Below are 21,946 nucleotides of genomic sequence, written 5' to 3' on the forward strand. Positions count from 1 at the left end.
TCCTGGGGGCGGTCCCCGGACACCCAAACACCAACATGTCACACCTTTGGCGCGCGCATGCCAATTTGCGTATTCATTAATTTTGTTTTTTTAGTTTTAATTACACTTAAAATTAAGTTACCTGCTAATACTGAAAGTTTGACATTAACTAAAGAAAAAAATAGCATAAGGGCTTAACATTCTTCGTTTTATAGCATGATTTGGGCGGAGAGGGGTCGGAGTGTACTCAAATTTTATATCATTTGGATTGAATTTTATTCCAGGCCAATTTCATTATTATTCATTGGTGTGTTGAAATAAAATCTTTATTTCTATTTTTAGTAGAAATTTACAAACTATTTTAAAAGGTAACAAATTACTACACATTACTGTAATTATCTTTTTCAAAATTTTATCTAGACATCAAAATATATGACAGTTTTCAATAGACATAAAATATGTCCAAATATTTGTGTGTTCTTCACTGTAGCAGATTTCAATAATTCAAAATCTTGAAAGATGTAGACATCTTTTTTTAATTGACTGTGCACATGACTCATGACGTAAGCATTCAAGCGCTTATGAGATGAAACAAACAATAATCCTAGTCCCAATAATGTTTTACACGTGAAACTTGAACATATTTCAATTACCGCCGTTAGCTTCACTCTTCTACGCGTAGTCAGTAAATCGTTACGAGTGTTTCCTCAGGATAACAGGGGATTCCCTAACAAATAACCTGACATCTCTGCGACATGACAGATCTTACACGCTAAGCTAATTTCTGATGAAAAGGAAGTAAGGAACCTAGATTTGACGTTTTTGAAGTATATTTTTGAATCGCACAAGTGATACATCCGTTGATTGTTCTCGACAAATTTACATTTATAATCACGAAAGTTGTTTACTTTCGGTTTGTGTCGAACCAGTCCAAGGAACTAAAAAAAACGTACATTGGAAGGACAGGTAAGCATAATGTGAAACACTTTTGTAAGATCTTATTTGTAAACAAAACTAAAAACTGTTTGAAGTAATATTTAATGATATACATCAGTTCTATATATATATGCTTATGGAGACATTTTGAATTCAGACTGCTGGTAAATGCTGCAACTTTCGATTTCGGTTTTTGATAGCTACCAGAGCCGTTTTCGTTTATTCGGAACAACCGGTTCGACCATTGTTTAAAGTCATTATTTCAAGTATAAATCCTGACGGACCTGCAGTTTTTGATACAGGCCTGTGAGTGCTTTGTCAAGGCTCGTCTGAAAACAATATAAAATCACCAGGTTCGTCTTTAATTAATAAACGAATGACTAGGTCCAACCGTAAGCTTATAATCGAAAACTGCCCAGGTATCTTGTACAGTAGTTAGTACTGGTAAACTGTAAACGTAATGCAGTATACTACTCCAACAATATTAATGGTTAACACGAGAAGACACTTAAAAACAATAGGTTTACAGTGGTCCAAATATCGCCATCTTGTTCAAAACTAAAATTCCATTATTTATTAGCATGCATTCAATGTTTAAGAGGACAATTCAGCTCACGCTAATTTTTTACATAACTCGCAAGGAAGCAAAATATGGCATTCCTAAAATGTATTGTTCTAACATTTCGCTTTTGAAAACTTAATAACATTATAGATATTGACAAATTCAAGCACGTCATTGTTTAGTATTTTTTTGATACCGAATTGTAATTACAAATCGTTGATCAATACGACGTAAGCAGGTACAATATGTACAGCCTGTACCAATATCCGAGACCTAAAGTCACGCAACTGTTTAAACAATAGAACTACATATACCACTGTGGAGGTGTATAATGTATTTTTTAGGCAAGACAATTCACCTAATAAGGTAAAACAACCTTCTGTCATGAGCGATTTGAGCTGTTTCTAGACAAATAAGTTAGCATTACTCTTCGAGCAGTAGTCTTTCAATAAATATGTATATGTGCCGGTTTCCAATAGGTTTAGCAATTAGAGTGATCTCCCTTGAAACACAAAAGAGTTCCAGCTCCTATACTCATACTCAAATAAGAAAGTGAGCTCAGTTGAATGCTGTGTTCGCTAAAATTAAATTGACTTTTGCTTGTATTTGGTTGTTGAGTGCATTAAATCAAGCTGAGAGATATATTTGAAGGCTGTAAAAATATTCATTTAGCGATAATTCCGAATTTATCGTGCGCACATGCAGCCTGTGCCGGGCATAGCGAAACGTTTTATTTATCGGATTCAGCTTACTTTTACAGTAGTTGATATATATTTTTATCTGTATTTTTATCAGAATTTATGTCTCCGTTTATAAGCCTATTGTATAAGAAGTCATGTGCTTTGATTTGTTTGTTTGTATCGGTAATTTTATCACAATAACGTATGCGGATAGCGGTGATACAACGGAAGTAAGCGCTCTTCTAAAGTATACATCTGACATATATTACGCTTACCTTTAAACTTTACTGAACATGCTTCCTCTATTTGTGTTGTAATCAAAATAATTTAAGCTCTCAAATAAATGCATAAATGCTCTTTTTTCTGGTTATTATTTTCAATATACCGGTTTCAAGAATGTTATAAGGGGCACTTAGTCCGCTAAACCTACCTATATCATTAGGCAATTTCTTTCTTTTTTTTTTGCCTAATATATAGTCTATATATTAGGCAAAAAAATAATAAAAAGCCTAATAATATAGCCAGGTTTGATATTTCATAGAAGTAAGCACTTCTTATGATATAGCCACTTCGGTAACTTGTTCCGGTTGCCACTTAGGCGTTTGCAAAGAAAATCGCTTACATCATTGAGAACCGACAAATAAGCTATTGGTGAGACATTTATGATTCATTGCCTATAAAGTTTATAATAAGTTTATAAAGTTTTTTAAAACAATAACAACATATCGATGATACAAAATTTATATCAATGGACTAAAATGAGGTTATAAGTTACAACACCTAACAAATACATTCAAGTTTCTCTGCTAATCTATGTTAATGATGAAGTTTCATTTCACTGTTTTGTCGTCTGGCACAGTGATATACAACCAAAATATTGTACTTAAAATGGTGATGTAAGCATAATACTATTATTATTGGTAAGCTAATATCTTTTGTGACACTACAAAATTATCAATCTCTTAATACATTCCCATTTTAAAAATCAAAATCTGTTCCAGAAAAGTAGTGTGTGTGCCTTTAATGTTTAATCATTTAAACATTGCTAGAACAGTTTTTCGAAATATGTGTATATTTATATAGTAAAGACTGATAGATGCATTTACAACACCCAGTATACTGTATTATTGTATTTTCAGGTAAATCACAATGAATCTGAAATGAAACAATAATGTCAGCATTATACACGGGAAATGGACTCCCCTTGGTCAATGGGGAAAGAGTGGAGTTTCGCAGGTCACCCGGGAGTTCAAATGGCGGAGTATCATTTGATGTGATAACCCCACCGCATTCTGGACAAAGGACACCGGCAGACTTAAGTTATGTTAATCCAATGGGAATGGGACAGATCTCCATGACTGATGTCACCCTGGAGCAGGCACTGGAGCGTGTCCAGGAACTCATGAAGGAGAATAAAGACTTGAGAGGTACAAATTAAAATTTTTACTGTTAAAGTGTTTTTGGACTGAATACCTATATATTCTTAGATAATAATGCTCAGAATTTTGGTCTAGATATAGCAGAGTTTACATTGTAAACTGTATTTTAAAAGATTACCCAAATGTTGATATGGTATAGAACACTGATGTTATAGATTGCAGACCTGTGTATACTATATCAGTCTACGACTTTAAGCACTAGTTCGATGCCCATGACTAGTAATTTTACAGCCGGACTAGTGCCAATATTGTAATGAACTAGCCGATTTGACTAGTGGCTCCCCATTTGATTAATATCGCTAAATGCTACATTTACAAGAGCAGTGGTCAATTGCATTTTTTCAACACATTTTGAGTGCATTCTTTATGCGATTATTTCAGTCTGGATGCATCATTTTGTGATAATTTATGTTCTGCAATTTGGATAAAAAATTGTAAACTGATCATTACAGAATTTGAAGTCCTCAAACAAAATGGCTGTACCTGTATATTTAATTTGGACTAGTGATTGAATAGTCAGACTAGTAAAATTTTGGGGTTTACTAGTCCAAGTGACTAGCAGCGAAAAAAATTAGCATCACAGACTGCTATATACAGTATTTTCCGTAGTATCAGTCCCAACTTTTTCCTCTGAAAATTGGGAGTGCGACCTTTACACCAGTGCAACCTATACATGGATGAAAACCCAAATCAAATAATGTTTTGATGGGTAAAAATGATAAAAAAAAAAATCATAAGTTTTACTGGCCTGTATTGCATGGATTTCGGTGAAAGGATGAGATACAAAGATAAGCTGTATTGTATATCATTTGTTTACAATCAGATTATATCTTCACTTGTAGTGGTTTCTAGATTTCCTAATATCAGAGACATGTTGGACTTTGTTGTTATTTATCAAGAATGTTTTACAGTGAAATATTATCTACCAGTTTTTTAAGCCCACATCTGTACCATGTATTGTTTCTTGTAGAGTATATGAAGGAGAACAATGAGTTGATGAGACAACAATATGAGGCCTTAGCGGAGTACAAGGCAAAGATCCAAGAGAGTAACGCACAAACCAAAGAAAAGTTTGAACAGACACGCACTGTTATCTTGGAGCTTAGGAAGGAAAATGGAAAACTGAAGTCTTCTCTCGAGGCTCAGTCAGATGAAGCGAGTCGTACTCTGGTAATTACTATAAAAACTTATTTTAAAGTTTTATAATTATAGCTGCCATCTAGGAAGTTGTTAATATAGAAATGGTTATTAATTTTGTAGTACAAATGATAGGTGATTTTAGTGCTTTATAAGTCAAATACTTATATTTAAAACATAAAGACACTCTGTAAAGACTGTGTATTTTGTTGGTCCCTACCAAATCTTTCAGTTTACATTCTTGTTCATATAACTCGTAATGAATACATTGAATCAGATATCTTCCCAGTTGGTTCACAACAACTTTTGATTTACCAAGGATTGATTATATTTTAAATATTGTATTTATAACTATATTATCTTGCAATAATAACATGCACCGGTAAAAACATATTCTTGTAACTGTATTTTAAGTATTGTATTTTATAACTATATTATCTTGCAATCGTAACATGCACGGTAAAAGCATATTCTTGTAACTGTATTTTAAGTATTGTATTTTATAACTATATTATCTTGCAATAATATCATACGTGGTAAAAGCATATTCTTGTATCAAAAAACTAGCTGATTCAGTATTGCTTCTTGTATAATAAAACCACTTTTATTCTTTTAAATGAAATATATATTATTGTATTTGCTGGCACACTGGGATTATTGTAACTGTCAGATATATTCAATCTGAACTGAACTTTACAGACTGAGAGACTGGCTGATTTGGAGAGAACCAAAACAAAACTGAAGGAAGAAAACTCAGTAAAAGATCAAGAAATTGGAAGTCTGCGACACCAGCTAAAGGAACTCTCTCTTCACAATCAGGAAAAAAATGCTGCCAGTGATGTGGTAAGATATTAAATAAGTCATATCAGGTTCAAAATGCTGCAAGTAATTTAAAATATAAAATCATTTGCATCAGGTTAAAAAATAGTGACATGGTAAGATATGACATCAGTAAAGTACCGGGGGTATATGAAAATATTTGTTTGAGTTGGTTAACATTTGCTCACTGTAAAAATAGGTATTATGCCAAATTATTGCTTTGTTTAAAATTGATAAAAGATTTTTGTTATTATTTTGCTTCGTTTTAAAGGTTTTTGTTGCTAACACTAAAGAGGATGAGGAAAGACTGAGGAAAGTAGAGTCAGAAAGGGACAGTCGGGTCAGAGAGGTGGAAACTCTGACTATGCAGAGACAAGTGGACCAAGAGGAAATTTCTAAACTGAAAACTGACATTAACATGAAAAAACGACTGCAAGAAGAATATGACAAGTTGTCACTTGAAAATTTGGAACTGTCAGAAAAACTGCAAAAAATTGCAAATGAAAACAAAATATTGAAGACAGATATGAAGAAAAAGAAAACGGAAGTTACAGATTTAATGAGTAATGTGGAGGAACTGTCCAAGAAAAATCGTGAAAATGAAGAACTTCTCAAAGGTGCAGGCTATACTTTGGTGGAAGGGTCGCCAAGGCAAACAGACAGATGTAAGTAAAGTTATAGCATATTACATGTATTCTGCATTTGTATTTTACAGAGTTATCTGCCCTTTTGGGTAGTTATTGATTGTGATATCAGGTATTTGTGAACGTAACATTATACTTTTTAGAGAAAAATGATGACATCACAATGTATAGTTATCATCAATGGAGGTAACTCTACAACGTGCAAAGACGAAAATTTTTGTTTTAATTAAGTTACAGGTGTTTACCATACCCACTGTTGTCCTAATCAATTGTCCCATTTCATCCAGAAACTCTCCTGTTCCACTTTATTATGGAGGGGGATATGTTAACAGACTGCTTTAGTTATTTCTCAAACCACATCACAGTAAAAACATATGACAATCGAAGCTTACAGATTGATAGAATTACTGATTATTTTCAGCCAATAAGAAAAGTCATGAAGGTAATAATATTCTGTAGTTTTTAAGACAGTCCTTAAGCTTAACACTTATATCTACATGATATAGTTATATTTTGATTTTCAAAATATCCAACATATGTATGGATTTGCTTGAGAAACAAAACACAGAGGTCTTATTGTGTTGATATCTCACTTTCTTTAATGTATTGTGCATTGTATATGTATACCATATTAAGGCTGCTACTGAATTAAAAGAATTGAACAGAATACTAGGCTTTGAGGGCTTGAATGAATTCTTGAACAGGTTGATATCATATGCATGCTTCTGTATTATAATTCTAAAGTGAACAATCAAATCTATCTCACAGCTGCCATGACGTAATAGGGGCATGGATATATTTATCACTACATATTCATGCTACTGATAGTCAATCAGATGCATTCATGAAATAAAATTCATTAAAACAAAAATTGCATGACCAGCTCAAGCTTACTTTTTCTAAGAAGAACAATGAACATCATGGCAGGATTGCTATTGGTAGCCATGTTGATTATGTAGTTTTATTGCTTTTATCAATCTGCTTTTACATCTTGTCTCTACCCATATGTTATGTTACACAGCTAAACACCATAATGAATTATATATAAGTAAATGCAGCAATATTAAACTAAAAGTGGAATACCACAAAATGTGCTTTTAACGAACTTATATACCTACAATAAGATATTGATAAAGTAGTACTTTTTATTCCCTGTCAAGGGTCCTCTATAATGTTTTAATCTGTGTATAACGAATTATGTTTATTATGAAGCACTTTCATTTGTTCTCATGTTTTACTGTAGAGAGCATCCGTTCAAAAATAAACGAAGGATATATAAGAGTTGAATTGTTGCTAATTAATACAATAAAAAGACGAAAAATTTAGCTTCTCATGTACTAATTAGCTTTCGATAGCACTACCTGAGTCACAATAACATGCGATAATTAGCATTTTATAGTTCTACACCAAATTAGGACTCTTGACTGTTTCAAAATAGAATGAGATAGTAGAAATAGAACTAGATAGTAGAAATAGAACTAGATAGTAGAAATAGAACTAGATAGTAGAAATATTAGATAGTAGAAATAGAAATATAATTAGATAGAGGAAATAGTCATATAGAAATAAAGACTCTTGGAAAATCGAATATTGATATTCTTTAATTTGAAAATGTTCTTGTACATCTTTCATTAATCTTTGGCAGTATATGTACCTTCTACTAGTATATGTTCAGTAATTTTAATCTGATATTTTAAATATTTTTTTTATGTGTTCAAAGATTTCTGATTCAATACTGCAGCTTCTTGCACTATTCCATTAGATTAGATTTTAACAATTTTTGGCACACCTTATATTTATTCAATACCAGTTACTTGATTAACCACATATACTTACATAGACATAAATTGGTAAATTAATCAAGGTTTGTTTCATGTAGAACATCCTTACCATCATAACATTTATGAATACTAAACCTCATCTGCCTTAAGAATTTATTTGCTTGTATTGAAAAAAAAGATATGTTTCCGTGTAATTTTATTTATAATATATACAAAATGTTGAATACCTGACTTCATTAGAATTTACTGACCAGGTATATAATCAATCTTCAAACCATGCCTGTTGTAATCCCTTACACTAACTGGATCCAAATGATTTTTTAATCGTACTGAAAACAGAACCAGTATGAGCTCCATGTGTAGGGTTAAGTTGCAGTGATTTTACTGACATTATGATTTGATGTGATCATTCAGGGGAGTTCCCATCTCTATCCATGGGATCATCTCGCGAGGAGGACCAGCTACAGAGGCAAGGCATGCGTGTGGCTACACCCTCAGAGGTCATGGTTCAAATCCAAGACAACAGCAAGGTGGAACATCTCCAACGGCAACTGTCACAGAAGGAAAAACAGGTGACATATACATCATTTATATAGCCTTTCAGTCTACAGTATTCATCCTTAAATGAGCCCCTTACCATATTTAAGTCAGCCTCCTCCCTTAGTGTTCAAGCCAAGTACATGTGTACAAAGAAGCATGATACTTTAGCTAAAATACCGCCGATTAGCTCTTTCCTTTCTGTTATTATCTTAAATGACTTCAAAAAGAATGAATAGTAAAAGAATTTGCTTGTGGGTATATGCTGTATGTGGTTTTGTCATGTTTATTGACATGATATGGTAAGCCAATGGGACTAATTCACGTGCCACGAGATACCCAATAACGTTAGCGCGGGATATCACCTTTTGACGTCAATCAATCACCAATAGAAACAATAGTCCCGCACAAACCTTATCAGGTATCACATGGTACATGAATTATTCCCATTGATACCTTGTCACTTCATATAGAAGGTTGAAAGGGGACTTAGTCATAGTGTCGTAGTAATTTGAATTAACTGAAATTACAAAATAACTGTTTATGAGTCTGAACTTCCTGTTTGAAATTGACATGTTAATTGCCTTAGTGAAAATGTTTGCCTAATGTTATACTATAGATGGATGAGCTTGTGATGGAGTTACACCAGAAGGATCAGGAACTAAACCACCTCAGAGATTCTAACAGCAAACAGACCCAGGTAGGCACTCACTATAAGCTGGCTATGGTTTGTTCTAGACCCGATATTGGATTTGTATCATACTTGGGTGAAGTGCTACAGACTTTGTTCAAATGAATGACCTTTAGTGTCATATGTAAGGTCACAGAGATCAATGACCAAGAGCTTAACTTATAAACTGGCTATCGTCTGTTCAAGACCTGATGTTGGACTTGTATTATACTGGGATGAAGTGCTACAGACTTTGTTCAAATGAATGACCTTTAGTGTCTTGTAAGGACACAAAGGTCAATGACAAAGAACCTTTTAAGACCTGATATTGACGAAGAATATTCTCTACATTTAAGTATAATATACTTTAACAATAGGTAGCAGGTGAGTTATACAGGCCCATTTGGCCAATACTGAACAAAGAAGCATAAAAATGGATATTGGTAATCTTCATTTTTTTCCTGATTGATTTTTTCTCTTTTTTATTTGCAACAATATGGAAGCCAACTTTAAAAACTAAATCACTTTTATAACAATTGGTAGCTCTTATGGATGGAACTAGGGTAATAAAGGGGAAGCCAAGAGGAATATCTAGGGATAAATACCTGGCAGATTATAAAATAACATTTCAGTAAATTCTTGTTCAGTTAGATAAGGAAACCCTGGATATCTTATGTAACCTCTGTTGCAGTCCCCTACATTTACTGGAGATGTACAGAGCCTGATGTCTCAGAATGTCGCACTGATGTCAGAAATCAAAGACACCAGCTCCAAGTTAGAATCAACTAAGCTTGCCCTGGAAAGGAAAACCACCAAGTAAGCAAAAGATGAGAACTTTTTATAAAACCAAGTACAGACTAGCCATGTCTCCAACTTTGGTTAATTAAGCTTAGTCTGAATATTATTTATACCATCAAACATGATTCGACAAAATATGATTACTGTCAACAAACTTTTTCATGTGCGATTTAGTTTTTAGCCTACCATCATCAGATGGTGGGCTATTCAAATCGCTTTTCATCCCTGGTCCGTCGTCTGTCCTTGCATCCGTCCGTCCATCTGTCTGTCCTTCCGTCTATTAACAATTCTTGTTACCGCTCTTTCTCAGAAACTTCTGAAAGGATCTTTCTTAAATTTCACATGTAGGTTCCCCTTATGCCCTTAGTGTGCATATCACATTTTGGGACCAATCGGTCAACAAAATGGCCGCCAGGCAGCAATCTTGGATTTTGATAGTTAAAGTTTGTTACTTCTATTTCTCAAAAAGTTTAGAAAGGATCTCTCTCAAATCTCACATGTAGGTTCCCCTAGGGCCCTAGTTATGCATATTGCATTTTGGGACCGATCAATCAACATGATGGCCGACAGGCAGCCATCTTGGATTTTGACAATTGAATTATGTTACCGCTATTTCTCAAAAAGTACTGAAGGGATCTATCTCAAATTGCATGTGCAGGTTTACCTAGGGACCTAGTTGTGCACATTGCATTTTGGGACTGATTGAAGAACAAGATAGCTGACAGGCTGCCATCTTGGATTTTGATAGTTGTAGTTTGTGACCACTATTTCTCAGAAATATATGTAAGTTCCCCTAGGACCTTAGTTGTGCATATTGCATTTTTGGACTGATCAGTCAAAAAGATTGCCAACAGGTAGCCATCTTGGATTTTGATAATTGAAGTTTGTTACTGTTATGTATCACAGAAAGTACTCAAATGATTTTTCTCAAATTTCATATGTAGTTGTATATGTAGTAAAAGTTTGAAAAGCAGAGAAAAGATATCTCTTTCGTTTGTCATACATAGATCATTCTTTGGTGGCGCGCCAAGATCCCTCTGGGATCTCTTGTTCAGATTTCACGGCAGATTAGATTTCTCAAAAATAAATTGTCACAACAAAGAAGTGTTTTACCTGTAAATTTCAAATCACTGTGAAAATGTTGCGGGACATGAAAACGTGAAATTAATTTGCCATGAAAATTATTTGGATTACAGTACATGTACCTGTATTAGGTATCAAATAAATGTGCAAAATACACATTCCTCCTTAAGATGGAACATACAGGTAAGTGACAGAGGTATTTTTGTTACAGAATTTCCGAGCTTGAAGACAGACTGAGGATCAGTGATGACATGCAGGCTCAGAGGAAGGAGGACACCGCTATAATGGATTCTCTCCGTCTGTCTCTGAAAGGATACGAGGAGGCCCTGAACGCAGAACGTCGGGAACACCAGAACACCAGGTATGTAGTTCAGACTTTTAAAAGAAGATAACCACAACTTAAAAATGGTAGCAACATATTTTCTAGTTCTTACAATGGGTCTAACATACTGAAATTGGTTTCTTTACATCTTTTCAATGACCTTGAGATGCAGAGTTCTTATATTTTTATAAGCTGTTCAGTGCCTATCAAGGCTATTTTTAATTCATTTCAGAGTTCAAAGGATAGCAGGAGGTATATTTATATGTAAAGGTCAACTATAAGGATGTGATAAGTAACCTTTATTTTAGGGATTTTGGCATCTCTTTTCCTTTTACATGATATATGATTGTGATATTTTACTTTTCAGAAAACAGCTAATGGAACTGAAACAAACGTTCAATAGTCTGACTGCGGACTATAAAAGTATCCTGAACAATTTTGAATCCTTCAAGGAAAACAGTATGAAACAACAGGTATATGTCAGAGATATTGATGTAACATTCATAGAATTCACTGATTTTAACCATCTGTACTTTCCCAATTACATGTACATGTATTGTTTTGGCTTAGATTATTCATGAAGTTAGATATATTTTGATAATTTATTTTTTGGTTAGATTCTCTACAATAATATTTGATGATTATCTACAGAAGAATTCACAGGGCTGTTAATGGGATGTAAATCTATATAATCAGCTAACCAGCCACAGGATATTACTGATTAAAATTCAGTTTCTGTTCTTTTCTGATGTGGTTCATGCATCTTATTTACCTTTATTCCGCGGTGGCTGAGTGGGTAAGATGTCGGAACATATTACCACAAGTCCTTCACTTTTGAGTCGTGAGTTCGAATCCCTTATGAGGTAGTTGCCATGCAGGTACTGACCGCTAGTCGATGGTCTTCCTTTGGATATTCTGGCTTTCCCTGACCAGTAAACCTGTCACATCCTTAAAGGATTTGTGCAGTTAAAAATGATACTTTCAGTTTATGCTGGAAATGGCTTTATTAGCACGTGTAGAAACCTCTCCGTACCGCGCGCGACCGGAATAACCCGTAAGCCGTTGATATCGAGGTAAAATTTTCTGACCACCCGATTATGCATATTTTCTAGCTCTAAAGCGTGTGACATCATAATAGTTCGTGGCTAATAACTGTACTATAACTGATGTGCTATGTGCTATCACTTATATCGACGGTCACAGGAAAAGCCGATCAACAATTTTTATGATTACTTTTGAGTGAAGTTAATCGTACAATAACTTTGGCTCGAATATAAGTAACTAAAAGAGTGAAATTCGATGTTTCAAATACTCTAATTTATGCTCTAATAGCAGGTATCTTCGTGTAATTATGAAAGAAAATCCGCACAGAAATAAAAGTTTTGGATTTTTTTTTTGTCGAGGAGTTCAGCAACGAATACGCTTTAATCAGATAATATTTTCCTGTAGTCTGTATCTTTGATACATTGTGAATTGCAAAGTTTGTGACTGTAAAATGAAATTTTAAATAACAAGTAAAGAAATCCTTGATTAAAGCATCGTGGATATGATGCTTGATGTACGTACACACCGATGATTGATCATTACAAACATTGTGTTGTGTTTCTAACCAAATAAATTGAGATACATTTATTACAATACCGTAATACGTTTCAACATATGGTAGAAAGAATTTATTTTTGATAGTATAAAAGATCAAAATATTGAAATATTGAGCAAAATAAACTATTTTTTCAAGACAGTGCGGTCGCGTTCAATCTTTAATCGATATACGAATAGATATATAATTAGCCATGCCTTTGGTTTGATGGTTATGTAATACCTGGACCAGGATGTTGTTTACCTGTATACAATGCCATTCATCGAACTCACCTGTAATTACCTGGCCGCGGGCAATTTGCTATTCGGTGGACTATATCGGGTATTCGGTATTGTCTTACTGTCAATCAGGTTAGGACATCCGTTAATTGGATTGTGATTTGAATTATGGAAACCGTGTACATCTATGCTCTAGGTATTTTATTGTCACTTCCATTTTTAAAATGAAGATGTAAAAACAAATGAAAATAAAATATCCCTGATCATACCTAGGAATATATATCACAAACACACACACATATATATATGCCGTACACAGATAAAATAATAATGGAAGTTGACTTATTCAGAAACAAAAATGGTTCTAAGAACTATTTCAACTAAAGGTTTAACCTCAAAAATTCTTCCAGTCAAGTACTGTAATAACGGAATCGTGGCATATATAGTAATCTTCCGTAATTTCTAAGGTTTAAGTAAGAACTCTAAGCATGTATATTCACCGTTTCGAATCTACATGTATAGTCATATAAGAAGGGTTACAGCATTACCACACTAAACATACTTATTTAAATATCACTAAGTATGTTCATATATCACACTATTAAAATCTCTGTTTGATATACAAAAGAATCGACAAAGAATAGGCTATTTTAAGGATAAGTATAATTTTCAAATAATGTTTTTTGGGTTTTTTTTAATCTACACTTATACTGTAATTATAAAACCTTTATCAGAAATATCATCGATGTATTTCTGCTTTTTAGTAAACGTGTACGTTATGGATAAAGTTTCAAAGGCAACATTATAGATATACATATCATTTTCGGTATAAGATCGGTACTGTTACTGACCAATATCACATAACTGACAACCGTCCACATTTTATTTTTACTCAAAAACTGTGCCATTTTTGCATCGTTATGGCAGAAGTTTGAAATAAAAACACGCATTATAGATATATTCATGCTTATTTTTGTGATTTTACTCGTAAAAAGATAGTGTTACATTATACTGTTTTTTATTACACAGAAATTTACATAATATTCTATCTAAATCTCAGTCCAGACTGATCCGAACATCATTTTGATACATCTATTAAATTGGGCTGATTATCTAATCTAAAGTTAGATATATACTTGTTTGAATGTTTGAAATGGTGTAAATGGGATGTTTTGAAACTGAAAATATCTACATCATAAAGCTAGAATAACCATTTACTCGAAAAACTCAAATTGTAGATCTAACGTATACGTATATGTGCTGTATAGATGTATAGTACTAGGCTTACCTTGTGTAGCCGCGGACTACTCTGACATCACAAGACCACGTGACCGCCTAGCTCATTATCTCTGAACCGTAGTCGACGCTACCCGTAAATCACGACCAAAACCAACCTATAGCGGTAAAAGCTAGGCGATTCGTAGGGTGGGACTTGATTTTTCATTCAACCAAAGCAATATCCTGACGTATTATCAAAAAAAAATTTTGGCTGCACAAATCCTTTAAATGACCTAGCTGTTAAGAAGACATTAACGTAATAAAACAAAACAAAACATCATCTTTCTGTTGTTTTTCCAGAAAATGTATGTTGACCCGGGCGAGAAACAGCGATTACTGGACCAGATTGGTCAGCTTACTGCTGAAATGGTGTCAGGAGAAGAGGCTGGGAAATACCGGGAGACACAGATAAAAAGATTCAAGGAAGAGATAGAGCAGCTTAAAGCAGAAAATGAAACCATTCCAGTTCTAAGAGCTCAGGTAATGGGTGTGATTACTTATAAGATATGAATCATTTGTTCTTTAAAATACAAATCAGATAATACATATTGCTATACTTACATGGCTTGGCCTACTTTCAATTTACATTTACCTATAATAAATTAGAAAAAAATAACGTTACTGAACACATGTCTGTCAAACACAGTATGGTAATGATTTTGGATTGCTACAGTATTTTAATCATCTTGTTGCAGTCAATAACTCCAGATTATCTTAACACTTAAATAAAGTTTCAATGTGGGATCTTGATGGGTTTTTTTATTAGGCTGATGTCTGGAAGATGGACTTTGACGCTGAAAGAAATTCCAGAGAAAGACAGCACGCTGAGAATCAGCAGATGAAGCAGGAACTTCACAGTCTACAGATACAGAACCAGCAGCTCCTGGATGAGCTGGAGACTCTGTCAAAGGGACAGTTCGCTGAGATGCAGCGCAAACATGGTGGCGTCGGGTCACATCAACAACAGATGCACAACTTACTACAGGTGGGAGGTCAGCAGACACCTGTCGTCCACAGACCACCGATACAGTACCCCTACCAGGACAATATCAATATGACACCCCCAGCACCACACATACCACAGGTAGGCATAGACAGAGCTTTAAAGTTTGATTGTCATGCGATTGACAAGCATCATTTCACAGATTGTTTGAGAATGAAAATTGGCTACTTTTGTCTTTCATGCAAATTAATGCTGATCCCTTTTGTATGAAAATGTTGAAGTCAGCTTTCTATTTATTTTGCTTTTTGTGGTTGAAGACATGGCCATAATCATGTCTGAAGTTGTCTCCCTTTATTTTGATATGTATTAGCGACCCTGATCCTGTTCTTATATGATATTATTTAAAAAGTGCTTTTAGTTACAGAAGAAGGAATTCATTTTGCTAGAACAGCTTTTTCTGTTAATGTGCCATATATACAGTCAAACCTGTCTATAAAGACCACTCGAATGGTGTTTATCACAAGGTGGTCACATTTAGCAGTACATGATATTTGAGAAAAATAAGAAGCAACTTCGAGTGTGTTCTATGCTATGTAATGTTACAATAGATTATCATGTCCAGTAATCTATTCCTTTGCATATTATCTCAATATCTTGGTAACTATACTTGTCATTGGAATTTCATATTTGGATTGCAAGTTCACCTAGGTAAGAAAGTATGTCATGATGGGGTCACTGCAACCTACATTTTGATCAATGACCTACATCAAAAAACTTGTCAATGCTTTTCTCTCAAATAATTGCTGATGGGGACTGTTATTAACAAGATACAGCACCTTGCCTTAGTTTTGTAAGCCTTTATACATATCTTCTGTAGTTTACAAAAATTTAATGTGCTGCTTCAACTCGAAGTAGATGAAGATATTAGTTCACAACAATGAAGCTATACGTGATTAATGTTCATAGGATATTGTGTTATGGCTAACTTTTTGCCGGCAGCAGACTTGTAGGTTATTGCTTTATGATTTTGTTTTCAGTCCACTCACTCATATGTAAACTATCCCTACCCCCCACAACAATACCCAGGTGGGGTGGACCAAGGCCACGCACAGGTAAATGAGCATGCATGTCCTACCTGCGTGGGTGTGGTCATTGCTGTTGTACCATCTTCAGTAGTTTCAAATCATCGGTTTGTGATCATGAATATCTCCCTTTATTGTGCTGTAGCATTCATTTTCTTCCAATCTATCACAGCATCCCTGTTCACAAGATGTTGTCACTTAAATTGTTTAACTGCTCGATCAGCACTCACATTAGCATAGTCAGAGACCCATTGTAGATTGCTCTAAACACTTTTCTATGTCACTTATCAGTATAGCAATCAACCGTGGATCTCTGAAGATAAACAAAAAATTTTCATTGATAAATCAGTTAATTCTTTCTGTTGTAAATATGACAGTAATCCCATTCTTGGACTTCATATTCGGTGTTATTTTTGTGAAATGTTTTTGACACGGTAAATCTTTCACCACAAAATCCTTACCTTGGTGAATACCAATTCTGAAGTCTAAAATTGATAATCTGAACACAAATGTTTACACATTAAAAGCATGTAGCACACAAACTACCGGGTACCTTGGGACCAAGTCCCTTTATTTTCCAGTCCCCTTTTAAGGATCAGGGTTTACGGTACAGCTTTCTCCACTCCCATCATGCTTCAGTAATGCTTTGTCATTGGTAACCATACCTAACACAATACTGTAACTCCAGACATCGCTTTACTTCACAGTCATATTTAATCAGATGGTATCATTTTATTTCACACTGTTTTAATTAAGTTTTATCATCTTATTCATTTGTAATTTTGGTATTAAGTTCCATTGTTTAGTTTAACTCATGCACCCCTGAAATTTTATAGTGTGTTCTTCTAGCTTTAGAATTGGTAGAGTTCAAGTGCGTCTTCAGGGGTGTATGACTTAAGTTTCTGTATTGATGTTGTTCTTTCAGACATACAAATGTATTTAGGCCCACATACTAGGTAGTAGCTAGACTAGTATAGTGTATTGATGTATAAGGATTCCTAGTGGTGATGTTCGGTGCTCTATGATCAGCAAGAATTGATTAATAACTGAATGAGCCTCAACCAACCCAATCACCATAAATTATGGCTGAATTATTTCTCTGCCTACAAGGCCTATATATTGAATTCATGTCATTTTTTCTACATTCTATTTATCTAAAACTAACTCAAAAAAAAGATGAAATATTAAAAGGGTGTTGATTTATTCATAAAATGGCATAATTGATAGCAAGAGAGGAAGAAACAAAAGAACTACAGAATTGCTCTCAAGATTCATATTTAACAGTAGCATTAATTTTGAGAAATTGTGAGAATGTTTTGACTGAAATTGCAATTCTGAAGGAGCTTCAAGGGCAAGGCCAGAAAATGTCAATGTGGTATCTGAAAATGTTTTTCTTAGTATTTCATCATTGAATTATTTAAAATTGTGCATTAAATGTAAATGTAAAAATGTGTAATGTAAATGCATTGTTTATTGTTAAATAGGCTAATCTGAATCTATTTCTCTCGACAGTCGGCATCAAGGGGAAGTGGAAGTCACCCAGAGGATGGAGACTACCAACCTTTGTGTTGTCCCAAGTGTAATGTACCATGCCCTGATGTGGATACCCTACAGATACATGTACTGGATTGTATTGACCATTAAAGATACCCTACTTATACATAAAGATACCTACTGATACACCTAGATACTATTTCCTACAGATACATGTACTGGACTGTATTGACCACTAAAGATACCCAACAAATACATAGAGATATCTACAGATACACAAAGATACCTTCAGATTCACATGTACACAGAGATTCACAGGTGCAGTGGAATCCTCTTAATGTCATGTTCCATTTATCATGCAAAATATGATATTAAAAGGAATGTGAGATTAACAGTTGATAAACATTTTTAGTTATTTTAATGGATAAAACAGATTATGTCACCATGAAAAGTGGAAAGTTACATTTTGATTGATACTAAGACAACTTGAGATACATAATTTAAATTACTATTTCCTACAGGTATATAATTATGTGCTGGACTCAATGTATCACTAGAAAAGCTAAAAACAGTTATATGATACAGATTCAGTGTCTGGGATGAGGATGGATCCACAAAAAGACAAATTCAATGCAATATTGTGATATATGTTACGTATTGAGTAACATAGGAAGCCTTTGGTTTTCATTTGCTGGTGTATCGTGTAGGTTTACTATTTGCTATTAGATAATAAATCATTTTTTGTTATACAGATAAGTATATTGAATTGAAGAAAGTGTGCCTTTCATAGACAAGAGTGATGGTAGTCAGGCTGTTTTTTATTCTTCTCGTATTGTACATATAGTATAACTGGGAGGTAAATATTACTGGTATTGTTGTTGGACCAATGACAATTTCACATAATAATACAGTTTATGTGAAACCTGTATATTAAGACCACCTAAGGGACAAGGGTAAATGCAATCTCTGTTGCCAAGTGGTTTTCATACACTGGTCAAATTGTGTTTTAAATGGTCATTTGGGACCCGAATAAAGTGGTCTTATCATGCAGGTGGTCTTTATACAGAGGTGATCACTTAGACAGGTTTTACTGTATCTAATGTAATCATATTGATGACATTTTGGGTATGAAGCATCATTGTACCGTATTTTCCGGAGTAGCTTACTTTGTATGTATTAGTATACTTATTCAAATGTTGACATTGTCTATTGCTTCATTTCTCAATAGAGCCAACATTCTTTCAAATTCATTTTGTGAATAACTGGGGAAATTTAGATTCAGTAATGAAGTTGAGTGTCTTATTAAATATGGCTTAAATTCATCAGTATAGGTATTGAAGACAGCGTTTCTTGCTTTAATTTCTTGGGAATGCATACAACATATACACATACTTTTGACAAGTGCAACTGAGCTTCAAGACTGTAAGTGATTTTCCTTTTCATGTTTAATTTAATCTTTCTAAATCAGTTATTGTTTAGTGTTTTGATGACCAGATGGACATAGTCTTCATTCAAAGTATATCTGTGTTATAAATACCAATGTAAAAGTCATTCAGAGAAAAAAGTGTCTAGCAGAGAGTTTTTCCCGTAGAAATAATTAGACAGGGAAGAGAAAAAGAATCAAGCTAGCTAATTTTTTCCCTGAAGAAATTTCAGCATGGGGGATAGAATTGGCTGTTACACTGAGGGTGATGTTGTGTTACATTTGTTATGAAAGTTTATCTATTAAATAGTCTGATGTTATCAATATCAACATGTTCATGATGTACAGTAGAGCCTCATTTATCCATTCACCTTCAGGCAAACGTGCCTGGATAGCAAGAGACTGGAATAAAGATGTTATTTCAAAGTGAATTAAGACATTTTAAAAATAGATGGCTTGATAGCGAGGGTCTACTGGATTTATGGAGATTGGTTTACAAATGGTCCACTTTACAGGGTTTCATGATAATTAAATGCTGTTGAAATGTTCAATTTGATACTGTAATTATCATCTTTTGTACAATATTTGCATATCAAGTTACATTTTAATTCTAATTTTAAGTGATTGTGTATTAACATACACACTGGTTATTCATTATATTTGTATTAAGATATCAAAAAAACATTTGTAAAGTAAAATTTACCGCCATTTAGTTCCACCTTCCGGTGATTGTGTCGTTATTTTTTATGCAATTTTGTGGCATCATACAAAAGGTTGGACAAATTATACTTTGCCAACGTCAGTTTAGGATCTCAAAACTCCTGTATTAATAGCATTAAAATACAATCTTCAAATTACACTTACCTGTATACAATACTGTAAGTTTGGAAGCTAGGCCAGGTGTTCCTGCTAGCATCATTTTCCTCATATTTGCTTTATGTTGTATTTGCATTAATGAAATTCAAATAGCTTAATTATTGGGAATAATTGACATTATTAATGCATCTGCATAATTATATTAATTATTAGTACCGATATGTATGATTTCTTAATCCTATGGTTTATATATTTATTGACATTTTATATATTTTAATATCAAAATGTGCCATGTGACATCAATTATATTGATTGTTTACTGTTTCACTTGTGGTATGTATAGATGTAGATTTATAAATGAAAAAGAAAACTGAATTTATCTTATTACCTATCTTTCGTCTTCATTATCCTTCTGACTATCTGTTGCTATGCATAAAACAATATCATATTTCAATAATTAAAAAATACTTGGCTATTTTAACATCTAAGATAACTAATATGTTACTGATGTGGTATCTCTTGGTAATCTTCACTCTATAGACAAGTATTTAATTATCTTTTTATGAAATCTTTGGTTTATATGAATGCCAGAGCTTAATTTGCAAATATTTAGCGTGCATTATAGATTGATTGTCTGCTAGCATATTATGAAATTATTGTCTGCAAAGCATCTATATAGACCTTATGTTTTTGGGGGTTTACACTTTGGAGTTGTTGAGGTTAGACCAAGATAACCTTTTATCAATTATATATTAACAATGATTAAATCCATAAAATTGAACAGCCATTTTGACGTGACAAGGTCCATGTACTGAAAACATTCTTCAGCATCCTGCTACACTTCATGTTGCTTTGAAACTTGTATACATGTATATCTGCTAAAACTTAGGGCAAAATACAATCAACTTCTGCTTTCGGTTATCATTTGGCGGTCATCACAGTACATAACTTGTTGACCAAGTAGTTACACTAAGATGTTTAAATACTGGTGTCCCTTCATACACAATGTTAAGTCAGTTATCTCCCCTTGTTACTACAACAATGTTAGAAGTATTGCACAATGAGACATCTTTTATTATTACGTCGCGTATCCAGGTATATATTTTATCATTCAATGCCCTTGTGTTATGATGTTTTTTAAGCACAAAGTGTTAACAAACTATTGTTGTGAATTTTCTTTACAGATTGTGGGGAATATCTTTCCATATGTAAACTATGTACATGTATCTAATATGTCTTGGAAATAAAGACAAATGAACCTGAAATTTATATCCAAGTTGTTTCTGTATATTGAGCAAGTCATTTTATTCCTCTTCCTAAGAGTATGAAAATCCTGCACAGAAGATCAAAATGACTAAGTGATATTGTGAACAGTTATTCATTTGTTTACATAAACCAACTTTCCATCCTATAAGATTTACTTTAGAAATTCAGTGCATGTAAAATTACGAAGGTTTATAACTGCAAATTAATATCTATATATCTTAAACAGATATGGGATAAAGAAGTAATTCCAACTGTGTGGACAAAAAACAAATCTCAAATGATATGAATTTCCATTCAATATTTAAATCTGTGAATGTTAATCATCATTAATAGCCATGAAAAAAAGTTGGTTGACAGTATGTTAAAGGCCCACTACCTTTCCAAAAAAAGAAATAAAAGTTTCTTCAAAACAATGACATCAAAAAATGTAAATCGATGG

At 33.6% G+C, this 21,946-nt stretch overlaps 1 protein-coding gene across 3 annotated transcripts; it reads left to right on the forward strand.

The window, feature by feature from the left end:
- Positions 1–685: 685 nt before the first annotated feature.
- On the forward strand, positions 686–21,506 carry LOC138336146 (optineurin-like). 3 transcript variants are annotated; one of them, XM_069285473.1, is made up of 15 exons: positions 686–945; positions 3,297–3,584; positions 4,567–4,766; positions 5,433–5,576; positions 5,824–6,217; positions 6,618–6,638; positions 8,392–8,549; positions 9,134–9,214; positions 9,876–10,000; positions 11,277–11,426; positions 11,755–11,860; positions 14,784–14,963; positions 15,250–15,567; positions 16,464–16,538; positions 18,021–21,506. In XM_069285473.1, exons 2-15 carry the CDS (start codon positions 3,329–3,331, stop codon positions 18,150–18,152), a joined length of 2,340 nt encoding a protein of 779 aa, XP_069141574.1. In that variant the 5' UTR covers positions 686–945; positions 3,297–3,328; the 3' UTR covers positions 18,153–21,506. The 3 variants fall into 3 exon arrangements, with proteins under 3 accessions (XP_069141574.1, XP_069141576.1, XP_069141575.1); XM_069285475.1 differs by lacking the exon at positions 16,464–16,538; XM_069285474.1 differs by lacking the exon at positions 6,618–6,638.
- Positions 21,507–21,946: the final 440 nt, after the last annotated feature.

The sequence above is a fragment of the Argopecten irradians genome, chromosome 12 (genome assembly GCF_041381155.1).
Source record: "Argopecten irradians isolate NY chromosome 12, Ai_NY, whole genome shotgun sequence".
NCBI classification, from domain to species: Eukaryota; Metazoa; Mollusca; class Bivalvia; order Pectinida; family Pectinidae; genus Argopecten; species Argopecten irradians.

Bases quoted from the DNA above. Each gene is read 5' to 3' on its own strand.
- LOC138336146 (XM_069285473.1), top strand. From the start codon at position 3,329: ATGTCAGCATTATACACGGGAAATGGACTCCCCTTGGTCAATGGGGAA. The intron at 6,639-8,391 runs GTAATAATATTC...GTGATCATTCAG, and splicing joins CAATAAGAAAAGTCATGAAG to GGGAGTTCCCATCTCTATCC. The intron at 16,539-18,020 runs GTAAATGAGCAT...TTCTCTCGACAG, and splicing joins TGGACCAAGGCCACGCACAG to TCGGCATCAAGGGGAAGTGG.